Below are 14,745 nucleotides of genomic sequence, written 5' to 3' on the forward strand. Positions count from 1 at the left end.
TGCACGCCAGGAGCAGACGCCGGTGCACGTACTGGGCCGCCGTCGCATGACTCAAAGGTGACAGCTGAAGATGGGGTTTTATTTTTTTATTGTTTGTATAGTACAATCTCTGTGGTAGCAGAACTGTATGCACAGAAATAATTCAATAAGAGTTCAGGTTTAAAAAATGTATCCCAAAGGATATTTAACATATACAAATTTCACAGCTATAGTCTACCCACGCCCCACATGTCACACACAGGCTGCTGGTCCCACCGGAAGGACACTGGGGCGTCAGAGCAGTGAGGGTTGGCCACCGAGAGCCCCAGCCAGGGTTTCTGCTCCTGAGGGGCCCTGGGGCAGACAGCCCTGTCACAGAACGGTCAGCTCCAGGCTGCAGTCGTGGAGGAGAAAAGGCGGCAGGGAGGGGACAAAGCCCCTGGTCCCCGCGGGAGGCAGCTGGGAGGCAGGGCCCTGCACATCCCCACGCTGCCCTTGCCCGCCGTGGCCCTTCGAGGCAGAGTTAATAAAGCAACATTCAGTGAGGAGGGCGAGGCAGAGGCTACACCCACTTAGGGAGAGATCTGTCCGTACAACTGACCACACGACAGGTACCAGGAGCTACATTCATCGCATGGAGACAGCAGCTGGCGCCCGCCGTGTGCATTCTGCTTCCTTGAGCTTCAGCCTTTTGGACCAGAGGGTGAAGGAACAGCTTCTGGAGACGACTGGCAGGCCACGAGCAGCGTCACGGTCTGCCTGTCCCTCGTCACCCTCAGGAGTGAGCAGGGTCTACACACGTTACCTACAGAGAGCCGGGACAGTGCTCACCAGCAGGGTAAAGTCCTGTAAAGAGTCAACAGTGACCAGAAGCGCCCGTGGTGGCATGCTGGCTGGCTGCATGTCTGCGCAGGCGGGGCCTCTCTGGACTAGAGGAATCTGAGCTATCGCACTATTGCACTACTGAACTGTGTTTCTGCTGCCCGAGCTTGTCAGAGGCCTAGTGAAATCGTAAACAAGATATGAAATAAATGTTACTCAATTTTAATACAGTCTTTCGTATCATACACATCTGTGTGCGGCAGCGAGCCATCCCAGCTTCTTGCCGCAGGAACAGCAGTCGGAGCAGAGGGCTCCATGGCTCGGCCGCCCCACGCAGTCCAGGGACGGAGGGTAAGAAGTCCTCCCACGGTCACACCCCCAGCTTCCTCTTCTGGTGGAAATAGGCATCCAACCTCGCTTGGGCATACTCCTAGGAGACAGGAGGACACAGCTCAACCCGGGATCCTGCCCAGGAGCCCTCCTGTTCTAGAGACATCTTCTCACGCTGCTGGCAGTGTTCACCCCACACCTTCATCTTAAAGGTACCCAGTTTGGTTGCATGGCCCACCTGGCCCTGACACCCAGACAGGACCTTTCCTGGTTCCCCAACTCATTTACCCCAAGTGTTCAAGAAGTCATTGACGGACAAAGGCTCCCCCTTTAAAGCAGAAAGTTCCCAGGTGCTCGCAAGCACAAAATAAAGTCTACTTTGTCTGTGTCATTTGACCATGACTCATATTTGCTTTAAAAATCTAAACTTCCCCTTCGGCCTCAGCACCTGTGCATCCCCTACCCTCTGCCCCTCAGCACCTGTGCATTCACTAACTTCTGTCTTGAAGCAGAAATTACCCCGATAGAGGATCAAGGAGGAAAATACCACCTGTCCCAAAGCAAGGTGCTCACTCCAGACTTCTGTGTGCCCCGCCCCAGGACACCCACCCACACTCATGGAGGGTAACTACAGTGTCTATGACCGAGACAGCTCTGAAGGTTGGAATAAAATGATAGCCTAGCTTGCCTATGAGTAGGATGTCTAACTCAGCACAGCTCCCACCTAAGGTGAGGCTGGAGGCCAGAAAATGGAGTGGTGACAGATGGAGTGGTGACATACTCCTACTCTGTCCCTGTGTCATGAGAGACCAAGGTTGGGGGCTAGACCTCTCACGTCTGCATCTCTACAGCTCCCGTCAGAACCAGAGGCCCATACAGCACTTTTCTGATGCAGGGAAGGAGGGCCTGCTGCCCCGGAAGTGAGGCAGCCTCCATAGGCACGGAGCCTCCATCAGAGGGGCTTCAGTGACAGCCTTTCTGCTACCTTCCGGCTGAGCCTGCTGTCCGGGTGCCAGTGCCTGGCCCAGGCACTCACAGGGAACGGGTGACTCTGGGTGCCACCACTTCCACCGGCATTCACAGTAATGTAGCTTTTTCTCCCCGGGAGAAGAGCAAAGGCACCTCCCAGACATACCATGTAGCCGAATTCGATGGATGAAATCTTGGCCTGCACGATGGACCACAGTGCCCAGAAGAAATGGGAGGCAAGGGCAAACCTGTCATTACAGAAGCAGGAAACACACGTGAGTAAATATGTGGCACCCGTCAGAGGGCCAGGGAGGTCTTTCTGCTAGATGGGCACTCTAGCTCATGTCCATTCATCTGGACGTGAACCGTCTGGGCAAACTCAGTGGGGTTATCTCCCATGGCCAGAGGGAGCACCACAGCCTCTGACAGGTGTGAACACGCCAACTGCCTGTCCCTGGCACATGTTAACGGCACTCACAGGGCTCCCCTGGAGGCCTTGGTGGCCATGCCGGTGAAGCCTGGGTGACATTTAAGACACTGTGCTGCCGTGTGTGAGGACACAGCATCAGCATCTGCACATCACCAGCAAGAGGAGAAACTGCGGGCCTTTGAGAGCTCACGGCCTGTCCCAGGAGGCAGGACGATGCCCTCACCCCCTCCTCCCTCACGGAAGCAAAACCAAGCACAGGAGAGTTTGAGGCAGTGCCCCTCCAGGCTGCGCCATGCCTGTTACAGGAGTCCAAATTCTCACATTCATACCTCTGGGCCTTGTGCAAATGAACAAAAGTGCTAGTCCCAGGACCAGTGCTCTGGCTCCCTCACTAAACCCAGCCCTGTCCTCCGGGCAGTCCCCACTCGCCGCCCCTGGTACCACCCCTTCTGTGTGGGTCTCTTCACTCTCTTCTATTTCCACCTGGTCAAGAACCAGCAAGGGCAGCCTATGCTGCAGGTGGCACCCAGGGGGTGGCGTGCTCGGTTAAGGGTGTGGACATGCCTGAACCACAAAGAGGTGACCCGTGAAGTGGGGCGGACAGTACAAAGTGGGCAAAGTTACTTTGAAAGTTTCTGAGCTTTGCTTTGAGAGCTGATGAAAAACAGTTAAAAGCAAGACTCAGAACTAATACACGCAGATTTAATCATTTCCTAGGAGATGTATTATTAGATGGAACCATCCAGTCCATGAGCCTCAGAGGCGAGAGTGCACGGCCTGACTGGCAGCAGCTTAGCCCGGCTGAGTCTTACGCACGTCCTGCCCTCCTGGGAGCAGACCCTGTTCCCCTCACCTGCTGACACCTGAACTCAGCCGAGAGAAGTACCAATGTTCTCTTTCTGACAAAGTACAAGTCCTAGGGATGTGCGTCAAAGGCTCTTAAAGTACTCCATGGCCAGGAGGCATCCCAACCACATTCTACAAAGAGGCAAGCTATCTTCACAAATCAGCAAGGGAAAAAGTTTACCTATTGACTTCAACCAGCATTTCTTCTTCTATAATGAACTTTTCTTCATTACTGAGGTTTTCAGTTTCATTTGGGAATGCAGCCAAGTAACTGGAAATAAAATGGAGCTAAAAAAAAAAAAAAGTAAGGACCAGTGAGGCTGAAAACAGACGCTTGTCCAAGGCTTGGGTGAGGCACACACATCTAGGTCGCGCCAGAGAAGCCTGCGGAAGCCTGGCATGCCCACCACACTGCCTGCTGCCAGGGGACTGGAGGCGCCTGTCTGGCAGCAGTCACGGGTACAGTCAGGGTCTAATGGCTCCGTGTTGTACTGCCAGCGAGACAGGCACAGGAACCGAAGGCTACTTCTGGAGACAGTAATTTAGCTAGAATCGTTTTATTCTAATCCACACTCGTGCTTCCCACTGCCTGATCGTACAGCAGGTGGGCCTATCCCCAAGCACAGCCACAAGCACGCCAGGCTCGAGGCCTAGGTTCCCAAAGCTCCCAGAGCGGGGGCTGGACCAGGCATGTGAGGCCCCTCTAGGAGGCCGTGGTGATTCCCCCACTCACGCTCACACGGGGTGACATCTAAGCTTACCTACGGGTGTCGCAGGCTGCGCATTTACCCCACCTGTCAATCAGAGTCTAGGAGCTCCCTGGTCCTTTTTCTTTTCTTTTTAAAGGAGAAACTGTCTTTATTTTTTTTAATATATTTTATTGATTTTTTACAGAGGAAGGGAGAGAGATAGAGAGAGAGAAACATCGATGAGAGAGAAACATCGACCAGCTGCCTCCTGCACATCTCCTACTGGGGAAGTGCCCGCAACCCAGGTACATGCCCTTGACCGGAATCGAACCTGGGACCTTTCAGTCCGCAGGCCGACGCTCTATCCACTGAGCCACACCGGTTACGGCCCTTTTTCTTTTTTTTTTTTAAATCCTTACCTGAGGATATTTTTCCATTGCTTTTAGAGAGAGTGGAAAGGAGGAGGAGGGTGAGAGGGAAAGAAGGAGAAAGAGAGAGAGAGAGAGAGAGAGAGAGAGAGAGAGAGAGAGAGAGATGGATGGATGAGACACATTAATGGGTTGCCTCTCACCAAACCTGCAACCCAGACACATGCCCTTGGAGGCCACAGAATTGAACCCATGACCCTTCAGTGCCTGGGCAACACTCTAACCACTGATAACACCTGCCAGGCCAGGAGCTCCCTGGTTCTTGACTATTCATACTCTATCAAAAAGCAACAGAACACAGCAAAGCAGCGACACTTTCTTTTGTGCACAAGAAACTGGCCGGTCGGTCATCCTTCCCTCATTCACTGGTTACCTAGTTGGAGTGCCCACACTTCTTCCTCCACCTCCTTTCCCTGTATGGCCTCTTCCGCCTTCCTTCCCTAAATCAGCTTTTATATTCCACCACCAAAAAGGATCACTCAAGGTTCAGCACTGTCCCAGGCAGGGGCTCACAGAGGGGCCTGACACTCTCAAGGAAACCTGGCACAGGAAAGATGAGGTGCCAGGCCCTGGCCACTGTGGCTCAGTTGGTTGGGTGTCCCCCATGCACTGAAAGGCTGCTGGTTGATTTCTGGTCAGGGCACATGCCCAGGTTGTGGTTTCATTTCCAGTAGGGGGCATGCGGGACAATTAGTTTTTAAAACCCATGCTTGAACCACTGCACTAGTAGGATTAATTTCTGGGAGACACTAAATGCTGAAACTGGCAAATGAAGACAGAAAACTTGAGTTGAATTGATTGACACCTTAATGACCCTCCCTCCAAAAAGTCCTAGGCCCAGACTGTTTTGCAAGCAAGGTCTACCAAACTTCCAAAGAACAGGTGTCATCTTCACTGTAAACAAACTTATTCCAGAAAATAAAAAGGGAGACTCAGCTCACTTTAAAAGACTACTATAATTGATTCCAAAATATGTAATACTTTAAAAAATGAACATTCAAGACCCATGTGCACAGATGCAGAACTCCTAAAGTAAGATACTGCCTGACTGGACCCACCAGAGCATCACCATTTATTGCAGAAATTCCAGGAGGTTTTAATGTTTAAAAACATCTCACTAATGAATTAAAGAGAGAAAAGCATTAGACAGCCTTGATGCATCTATGAGGTAACCAGATAAAGATCAACACGTTGGTTTCAAAACCTCCCAGAAAACAGGAATAGACCGCCTTCAATTCCCATGCTGTGCCGGCTGGCAGTCACACAGCTCTGCCTCCCGCTGCAATGAACTGCCTTTGTACTGACGATCTGCCCTGACTGGCAAGAAGGAGCGCGCTGGAGACCATGCTGTGTGCTCTCTCCCCCAGGCTTTCTCCCACCCTTCCTTCTCACACAGCACGACCCTGAGGTCCAACCATCTGGCCACTTCAGGCATACTCCAGTTCTTCACAGTCAGCCTTCAAATATGACCAGAAGAGTCCAGCTGGCATGGCCCAGTGGTTGAGAATCGACCTATGAACCAGGAGGTCGCAGTTCAATTCTCCATCAAGGCACATGTCTAGGTTATGGGTTGATCCCCAGTGTGGGGCCTGCAAGAGGCAGCCAATCAATGATTCTCTCTCATCGTTGATGTTTCTATCTCTCCTTCCCTCTCCTTTCTTCTCTGAAATCAATAAAATGTATTTAAAAATAATACCTATGGCCAGAAGACAGCAACAGACTTTTGGGCAGGAGCTATATTCATCAACAGGCCTGAAGTTGAAAGGCTGCCCATAGAGTCTGCGCTACCTACTGAAGGCTATCACTGTGCCTAACTTAGGGGGGTGGGTGCCTAACAAACACCTGCTCAGTGAGCTACGGAAGCAACTGCATCCCTGTCCGCTCCCCTGACCTCTGTGAATGCTTCTGAGCAGGCAGGATGCTCCAGGAGGGCAGGTGTGGAGCTGCCACCTGTGTAAGCTGGGCGAGGCGGGCTTGGTGTACTGCCCCCAGCCCTGCCTGCTTATGCTCAACCCAGGCTTCAGTGTTGGGCTGAGGAATGCGAGAGAAGGGTCCCAGGAGGCAATCCCCAGTCACTGGACTCCCGTAACTCAGAACAGGACAGAGAACTGTTAACATGGCAGCAGCTACGACACCGAGACGACCCCTCTCTGCACAACAGGAAACAGATCAGTGATCCCCAAAAGGCAGCCAGAAAGCAAAAGAGAGGCTGCACTTTTTAGAAAAAACTAAAAAGAACTACAAAGGGGGCTGTGATCCTCTCTGACTGAATACCGGTATCTCTGGCACACCGAACGCAACTGTCAAGTTTGTGTCTACATTTAATGAAAAAAAGAAACATTTAAAAATATATTTTATTGATTTTTTACAGAGGAAGGGAGAGGGATAGAGAGTTAGAAACATCAGTGATAGAGAAACAAGGATCAGCTGCCTCCAGCACACCTCCTACTGGGGATGTGCCCGCAACCAAGTACATGCCCTTGACCGGAATCGAACCTGGGACCTTTCAGTCCGCAGGCTGACGCTCTATCCACTGAGCCAAACCGGTTTTGGCGAAAAAAAGAAACATTTAAAGCAAGAGGGTTTGCCTAAGTATTACAGTTTAAAAAAGGTATCTTTCCAAGTTGTGATGTAAGCAACACTAACTGCATAAGGCTGCCCTGGGTAATTCACCGACTCCAATGTACACACCCCAGCCTTACCTGCTGCTTCCTGGTGGGGAACTTCCCCAAGTTTGCTCTGAAAAAGGGGTACTTCTCATAGTTATAATCATACATCCACTCACAGAAATGGTTCGCAATGTCGAATCCCCTGAAAAAGAGATCAGAAATGCAGAGAATGAGGCAACTGCCCACACCAAGCTCCATGTACAGAGAGAGGCTGAGTCATGAGCATCCCTCCTGGCCACGCACTGGACTTCCTGAGGTCCCAGAAGTGCACCTGCTTCAGGGTCAGGGACAGCCAACGGGGCCACTACCAGAACCAAGGAAGCAACAAAGCGCCTCCTGACCTGCCGCTCGGAGCAATTGCTCGAGAGCATTTTCCTGCCATCAGCCCTCTTATGAGAGGAAATAATCTCTGAGCAAAAGGAAGTACCAGACTCTGGATTCTGATCACGCACAGCCCTGCTCTCCCAACAGGAGCTAAGGAGCTAAGGAGCTAAGGACCTAAGGACGGGCTGCACAGCAGCGGTGAGGCCATCCCGCCTGGGGACAGAAAGCATTGCTTCCAGAAGAAACTCTGTAACGTACAATATTGTTACCTATTTTCCCCTATAGGTGTTTCATACACATATTCAAATAAAATAGTATGGAAATGCCCTGGCTGGTGATTGAAGGGTCCCGGGTTCAATTCCAGTCTAGGGCACATGCCTGGGTTGTGGGCTCAATCCCCAGTAGGGGGCGTGCAGGAGGCAACCGATCAATGATTCTCTCTCATTATTGATATTTCTCTCTTTCTTTCCCTCTCCTGTCCTCTCGGAAATCAATAAAAACATATAAAAAAAAGAGTATGGAAGTAAAACACCAACACATTACCTGTAATTATTTTCTTTCTTTAAAAAAATATATATATTTTATTGATAGTATTATAGACGTCTCCCATTCCTCCCCCTGTTACTTACCTGTAATTATAACTGCTGTATTCAAAGTCGATGAGCATCAGTTTCTGGTTTTCCAAATTCTCTCTCCCTTCCAGCAATAAGATGTTACCTGCAGAAAGGTATGCATGACATGACTTTTACTCTGGGCAGGTTTCACATTCGAAGGTGTAAGTCCTGAACAGCAGGGCGAGTCTCTGACCCTTTCAGGGATGCTAACCACACACGGAGTGAAGGTGGCCGAGTCCTGGGTGGCTCCTGGAGCAGCACTCTCCTGGGAGGCCTGGCCTGTGGGGGGAGGCCGGGGTCCCTGTCTGTTCACAGTAGCCACAGGAGTGCGGCCCTGGGCTCTCCCTGGGTTCTGTGGACATGGGGCACAAAGGGAAATGTCTTTTTGGCACGCTGGAACTCTAGCTACCCCGACAACCCCCCGCCCTGAGATGGGGACGCTGGGAAGCTGTGTTCCGGTGCCCTCCCACCCAATGGGAATACCAGAGGTGAGGTCAGACATACAGGGCTCCAGGGACCACACCTGGCCCCACCATGTGGCCCTCCAGGCTTTCTAACCAAGACCACAGACAACATCCGTACATTTCCTTTAGGGCTAGATTCTGGGCCAGAAGTGAGTTGGCCACCACACTGACCCTCAGGCCTACATTCTGAGACCCCCACACTCTCCACAATGCCCAGCATCTCAGTACCCATGGGCGGTGGGCAAGGAGGGCCTGGCTCATCTACTGGCCACTCCCTCTGCAAGGATTCTGCAGGTGGCACAATTTCTAGACTTTTCAGCAGCACCTGTTTCCAGTGGCCATGGAGAAGTAGAGGCAGATGCCCACAAAGCAGAACAAAGTAAATGAACACCGTGCACGCCATCCTCTCACACGCTGCCATCACAGGCCAGCTGACCTCCCTCACACACAACACTGGCTGATGTGTCTACATGTTGCTTGATCAGACTTGGCTGGCAACGATCAGCTAATTACTAAAAGGTACTTTGGCTTACATTAAGGTCTTACTGATGACTTGTCTTCAATAGAGGCTGTTCTTAAAATTAAAACAAACTGCTCAGCCTGGCCAAGGGCCCAAAGGTGGACCACAGGGCAAAGCCACACCACAGCCAGAGTCATTACAAGGTGTGAACTAATGTTCCGCAAGGAGGTGGCTTTGATACGCTGCAAGGTGCTGCTCTGATGGGCTTGGCCCAGGACAGACCGAAGCAGCGGACCTGCCCTGGTTCTGCTCATCTAGGTTAACAGTCAGGTCCACCGACAGGCATCAAACACTGAGACTTAGGAAGTTGAAGGCCTTTATCCCAGCTCCCAGTTTAAGTGAATATTCTGATTTTTTCTGAATATATATATATTTTTTTCAGAAATGAAATGATACTCTACGTTTTTCTAAAACTTGCTTTTCTCTCTTTTTTTAAAAAAAATATATTTTATTGATTTTTTACAGAGAGGAAGGGAGAGAGATAGAGAGCCAGAAACATCGATGAGAGAGAAACATCGATCAGCTGCATCCTGCACATCTCCCACTGGGGATATGCCCGCAACCCAGGCACATGCCCCCGACCGGAATCGAACCCGGGACCCCCCAGTCCGCAGGCCGACGCTCCATCCACTGAGCCAAACCGGCTTCGGCTTGCTTTTCTCTCTTACTATATCCTGGAGATTTTTCTATTGGCTTGTATAAAATTCAACCTCTTTTTTTTTTTTTGAGAATTTTTATGAATTTATTTGAGCCAAATTCATGACATGCTGAGAAGCAAGATCTCTAATGCTCCCTCTTTCTTTTTAATAGTTATGCAACACTTCAAGTCTGGCTGTGCCTCAAATCCTCTCTCTGCCTGAACACCTGGCGTTTGCTATACACCCTGGAGGCTATCTTTTAGTGTGTGTACACACACACACACACACACACACTGAGGGCAAGTCTTACCTTCTTGACAGTCATTATGACAAAATACAACTGGAGATGGAGTGGATTCAAGCAATGATCTGGAAAAGGAAGGTTTTGCTATTACTTACCAAACTTTTAAGAAGCCCAATGCAAACAGTCCTGCTGTCTCAGCAAACCCTGCATTGTATTAGTGCTTCAAACAACATGGCCTCTGGGTAATGTCTGTCACTTGTGAAAACTCTGTCCTATGTGGGCCAGGCCCCAGGACAGCCTGTGCTCAGTCTCTCCCTCTCCTTCCCTCCTCTCCCCACCCTCCTCTCTCTCCTCTCCTCACCTCAACTTTCCTCTCCTACTGCAGTCCCTCCTCTGAGCCCGACTGACCCCTGACCAGAGCACATCCCTTCAGGCCAGTCTGTTTTGGCCTCTGGTTTCCTTGAGAACACTTATCACAACTTCACATTATTTTCTTTATTTACTTGTATTCTGTCTCTCTTGATAGAACAGAAGTGTCTTGAAGAATGTCTTGGTTACCGTTTCCTCAGCACCAATCACAAGGCCCAGCTCAACAGACTCTCAAATACTGAGTATTAAAGGTGTAGATACTCCCACTTGGGGCATGTGTGCTAGGAGTCTGCATCCCCGGCCTCTGAAGACTCCATGGTGGCATCTACTTCGACAGCGATGTCAAGCTTCTTCCTGTATTTCCCCACAGCTTGGGGTGCACTGTTCCCCTCATTGGCTGACACTCCCAGCCGGCCCCCACGATTGGTTGTTTTGTTTCAGAAAAAAACTACTACCCTGGGTGCACTGCTGCCATAGCCAGCAACCATCCCCGTGGCATTGCACTCCCACCATGAAACCTTTTGTGAACACCAGGAAATGACATCACTCCTGTAAACTAATGCCAGGTGACAAACCCAATGTTTAAAGCCATCCTGCAAAACAGATGTAAATGCCGGACCTGAGGCAATGCTTACTTAGCGATTATTGACAGCTGTGTTGGTGACTAAGAAAATTTACATTTCTGGATGCCATTTCCTAGGTCAGGAAATGGATGCACATACTGACCTCAGGTTCTCCAGTTCCAAAGGCAGGTTGTAACTGAGGAATCTGTGGAGCTGCTTCACCTTGGCTCCCTCGGTAAATTTAATTCTCAGCACTTGATTTAGATACCTTGCAAAAAGAGAGAGATCAGAAACACATTGCTCAACCACCACGCTTGTCCTTGGGCTCCAGTTCAATGTAACCAGCAACGCCAGGGGCACCGGATCTCCATGACAGGGGAAAGGAAAGGGCATGGGGTCCAGGCACTCTGGAAGCAGACTTCCTGCCCATCCACTGTTCAGTGGCGTTTCCTGGTTCAGGAACTGATTCTGACATGGAAGAAAAATCTACTCGTGAGGCATGCACCACCAGCTAACAGCTGCACACCTCTGGTACCACCGGGAGCTGCCAATGTAAAACTAAAGTTAGAGAAAAATGATCTGACCACTTACTTTTCCATTGTTCCAAAAAGCCATTTCGGTTCCTTATTGAATGGCATCTTCATACCATGAAATGTGGCCATTTTCTCAGCTACTTCTGCAGAAATATCTGGCAAACTTAACTCTTCAGTCTCTAATCGCCGGCTCTGAAACAAAAAAGGGTGTTAGAAAATGGCATTTATCCAGGTAACCTAGGAAGTGTGAGCTCCCACAATCTCCAAGGATGAGAAGCCAGGTTTTGTGGGTGTCTCAGTCTCAGCCAATACACAAAACTCCCTTAAGAATGGGCACTGTGCCCAAAGATGGTGACCCACCAATTGCCATGACATTTCTTCTTCTTTTCTATTTTTTGTTAAATATATTTGTATTGATTTCAAAGAGAGGAAAGGAGAGGGAGACAGAAGCATCAATGATGAGAGAGAATCATTGACGACCTGACTCTTGCATGCCCCTTCCTTGGAATCCAGCCTGCAACCCAGCCATGTGCCCTGACCTAGAATCGAATTGTGACCTCCTGGTTCATAGGTCAACGCTCAACCACTGAGCGACATGGGCCAGGTGCCAGGGCACTTCTTGATGAGGGGCAGGCCACCTTCAAAGGTCGATTTCGTTTTGAAATTTTTAAACTGAAAGTTTATTCTCCCACATAATTTGTGACTGCCCTCTGCTGACTCCCTTCTCTAGGCAAAAAAACCCAGGCTTTCAGCAGTTTATCAGGTGACCCGCCTCCAGCTCCATCAGCTGGAACAGTCCACTCTGACACATGCAGGTGAGGTGTGGTGTTCAGCAGTGCTGTAAGCTCAGCTGAGTCCCATCCCACTATTCACAGTGGGGTCCCCAGCACCTGCTTAGACTGGTACAGAGAAGGCTCTCAAGAAAACATGCGCCCAGCAAGTGGGCCTATCCCCAGCTTTCTAACCACAGCCTGAGGACAAGCGTGTGTGGCTGTTTTTCCACAGCTACTCACAGGAGCTCAGTAACCTAAGACTTGTCTATCTTTCCCACAAGAACTGCTCCCCTATAGAAACCCAGAGACATTTCTCTGAAAGTCCAAAGTGAGGCACGGCTGGCATGACTCAGTGGTTGAGTGTCAACCTATGAAACAAGATTCAATTCCCCGTCAGGGAACATGCCTGGGCTGTGGGCTCAATCTCTTACGGGGTGTGCAGGAAGCAGCTGATCAATGATTCTCTTTCATCAATGATGTTTCTATTTCTCTCTCCCTCTCCCTTCCTCTCTGAAATCAGTAAAAATATATTGAAAAGAAAAGGAAGAAAGTCCAAAGTGGGATAGCACAGGATAAAGCGTGAGTGTCCCCAAGCTAGAGAAATACACTCATTGCAAAACTACACGGCCAAGGGCACATTACTTATACCTCTGTGCCTCGTTCTCCAGTGTCTGTGAAATGCCAACATGCTGTGAAGTTCCTGACAAAGCTGCTCTGAACTAGCTCAGACAATGCGGGCGAGTCTCCAGCCGGCACCTAACCAGACAGTTTCAACAAGCTGCAGGTGCCCTATGATTCAGGCCGAGGCCCATCAAACTCAGTTTCTCTTCAACTCTGAATTCTCCACAAATGACCATGCTGTGGTAGGAACAGGGCACTCAGCTTTTAGTGGCAGGACACAGTGGACTAATTAAGGAAGCTCACTCAGCTTTCTGAGCTGCTAAAAAGTGCTGGTAGCCCTGGCAGGTGTGGCTCAAGGTGCGTCGTCCCTTGTCCCGAAAGGTTGCTGGTTGATTCCAGTCAGAGCACATGCCTATTTATGGGCTCAATCCCTGGGAGGCGTGTGCAGGAGGCAGCCGAATGACGTTCTGCTCTCATATCAATGTTTCTCTCTCTCTCTCAAAATCAATTTTAAAAATTAAAATTTAAAAAGAAAGAAAAAGAATTTAAGTCACATTTACTATTTCAGACCAGTCGCAAACACATCTTACCGGGATAAACTGCTCCAGGCGGCCTTGCGGAAAGATGCCGTAGAGCTTCGGCCCAAGCGACCTCTCTGCAAGAATGGCAAACATGACGCTCTCCAGAACCATGGCCTCAGTGCCCTGAAACATACCAACACAGCAGACATTAGCGAGGGCTGGCTTGGGCCAGGCATCAGAGTGCTTTCCCACGAGCAGTGTCACCGGATCCCGCACCAACTCTTAAGATCAGGCATTATCATCACCCATATTTAAATATGAAGAAACAGGTTAACATCCAGAAATTTGTAGGATCCATGTCCAAAGCACTATACAGATGAGACTTAAAATTAACTTTAATTAAGGTCGCTGACTCCAAAAATGGAACAATATCTGTAAATCCTTTATTGCTCCTGTTAATTTTAAAGCCCGTGTGTGAGTCCCACCCTGGGCATCTTGTCCAAGGTCACAGGACCACCATGCTGGTGAGGGTGGACAGTGCCAGATGTAAGTGCAGGGGCCAAAGGCCTGCTGGCTGACCTGGCTGTTACAGTGAGCTTCCTAATTGCTCATTCAGATCAGGGGTCTGTTTTCTGGCCCAAAGAGCACCTGAACCTGGAGCATTCAAGGTTTCTATTTTCTGCTATTAACCCCAATTTTCTCTGTCATTTAATATTCCATTTTCTTGCCAAAACATCTATGATGCTCATATGATTCTGTCCTAAAAATGAATGTGGATCTATAATCATTTTGCCTTCAAAATTCATGTTATGGATTCAATTCAAACTCATTCCTTAGTTCTCTTCTCTCAGACAGCAAATTATAGCCTAAGAGTTTCCATCTGTCGGGGTGAAGGAATGGGAACTTAACCAGTGGTGCACCCGAATCTCTTAAGGCTTTTCAAACAGTGTGTCTGAGGAGACGCCAGCAGGTGTGCTCTGAAAATTCTTTGGGGGGAGGGGTTCTACTTCACTCCTTATTAAAAAACATGCTGCTGTGCTTCTGGGATGCCCCAGGACCGGCGCACCAGGTGGACAGCTTCAGACCATGTTGAAGCACCATCCAACCACCTCCACAGACACAAGGACAGGCTCAGTGGGTACCACAGCCCCGCTGAAGTAAGTCTTGTTCTGTGGGGGCCCTGCACAGCTGAACTGTCACAGCCTATCCTTGCAGCCAATTGGCCTCAGGGTAAATCTCTCCCATTGATATGCCAAGAGCAAGTAAGGCTCAACTACAACAGGAGGGTGTGTGTACACATCCCACACGGGGTCGGGGTGGGAGAGGGGTGGGTAGAGCATACCTAGAGTACCCAAGTCGGGTGAACAGGGAGGCTGTGCCACTGGACCCTACAGGACAC

General features: G+C 49.8%; 1 protein-coding gene across 2 annotated transcripts in view; it reads right to left on the minus strand.

Annotated features, from left to right (window-relative positions):
* Window positions 1–59: 59 nt before the first annotated feature.
* Window positions 60–14,745, minus strand: part of CHKA (choline kinase alpha) — a 44,654-nt gene continuing 29,968 nt past the window's right edge. For both annotated transcript variants that reach the window (XM_081099057.1, XM_081099056.1), the window contains 9 exons: window positions 13,416–13,529; window positions 11,490–11,623; window positions 11,062–11,166; window positions 10,033–10,091; window positions 8,116–8,203; window positions 7,196–7,304; window positions 3,558–3,664; window positions 2,267–2,348; window positions 60–1,231 (listed from right to left, as the gene is read on the minus strand). In XM_081099057.1, the coding sequence (XP_080955183.1) occupies window positions 1,172–1,231; window positions 2,267–2,348; window positions 3,558–3,664; window positions 7,196–7,304; window positions 8,116–8,203; window positions 10,033–10,091; window positions 11,062–11,166; window positions 11,490–11,623; window positions 13,416–13,529 (858 nt within the window). In that variant the 3' untranslated portion in view covers window positions 60–1,171. The remainder of the gene's footprint in view (window positions 1,232–2,266; window positions 2,349–3,557; window positions 3,665–7,195; window positions 7,305–8,115; window positions 8,204–10,032; window positions 10,092–11,061; window positions 11,167–11,489; window positions 11,624–13,415; window positions 13,530–14,745) is intronic.

The sequence above is a fragment of the Myotis nattereri genome (genome assembly GCF_964212035.1).
Source record: "Myotis nattereri genome assembly, chromosome: 9".
NCBI lineage: Eukaryota > Metazoa > Chordata > Mammalia > Chiroptera > Vespertilionidae > Myotis > Myotis nattereri.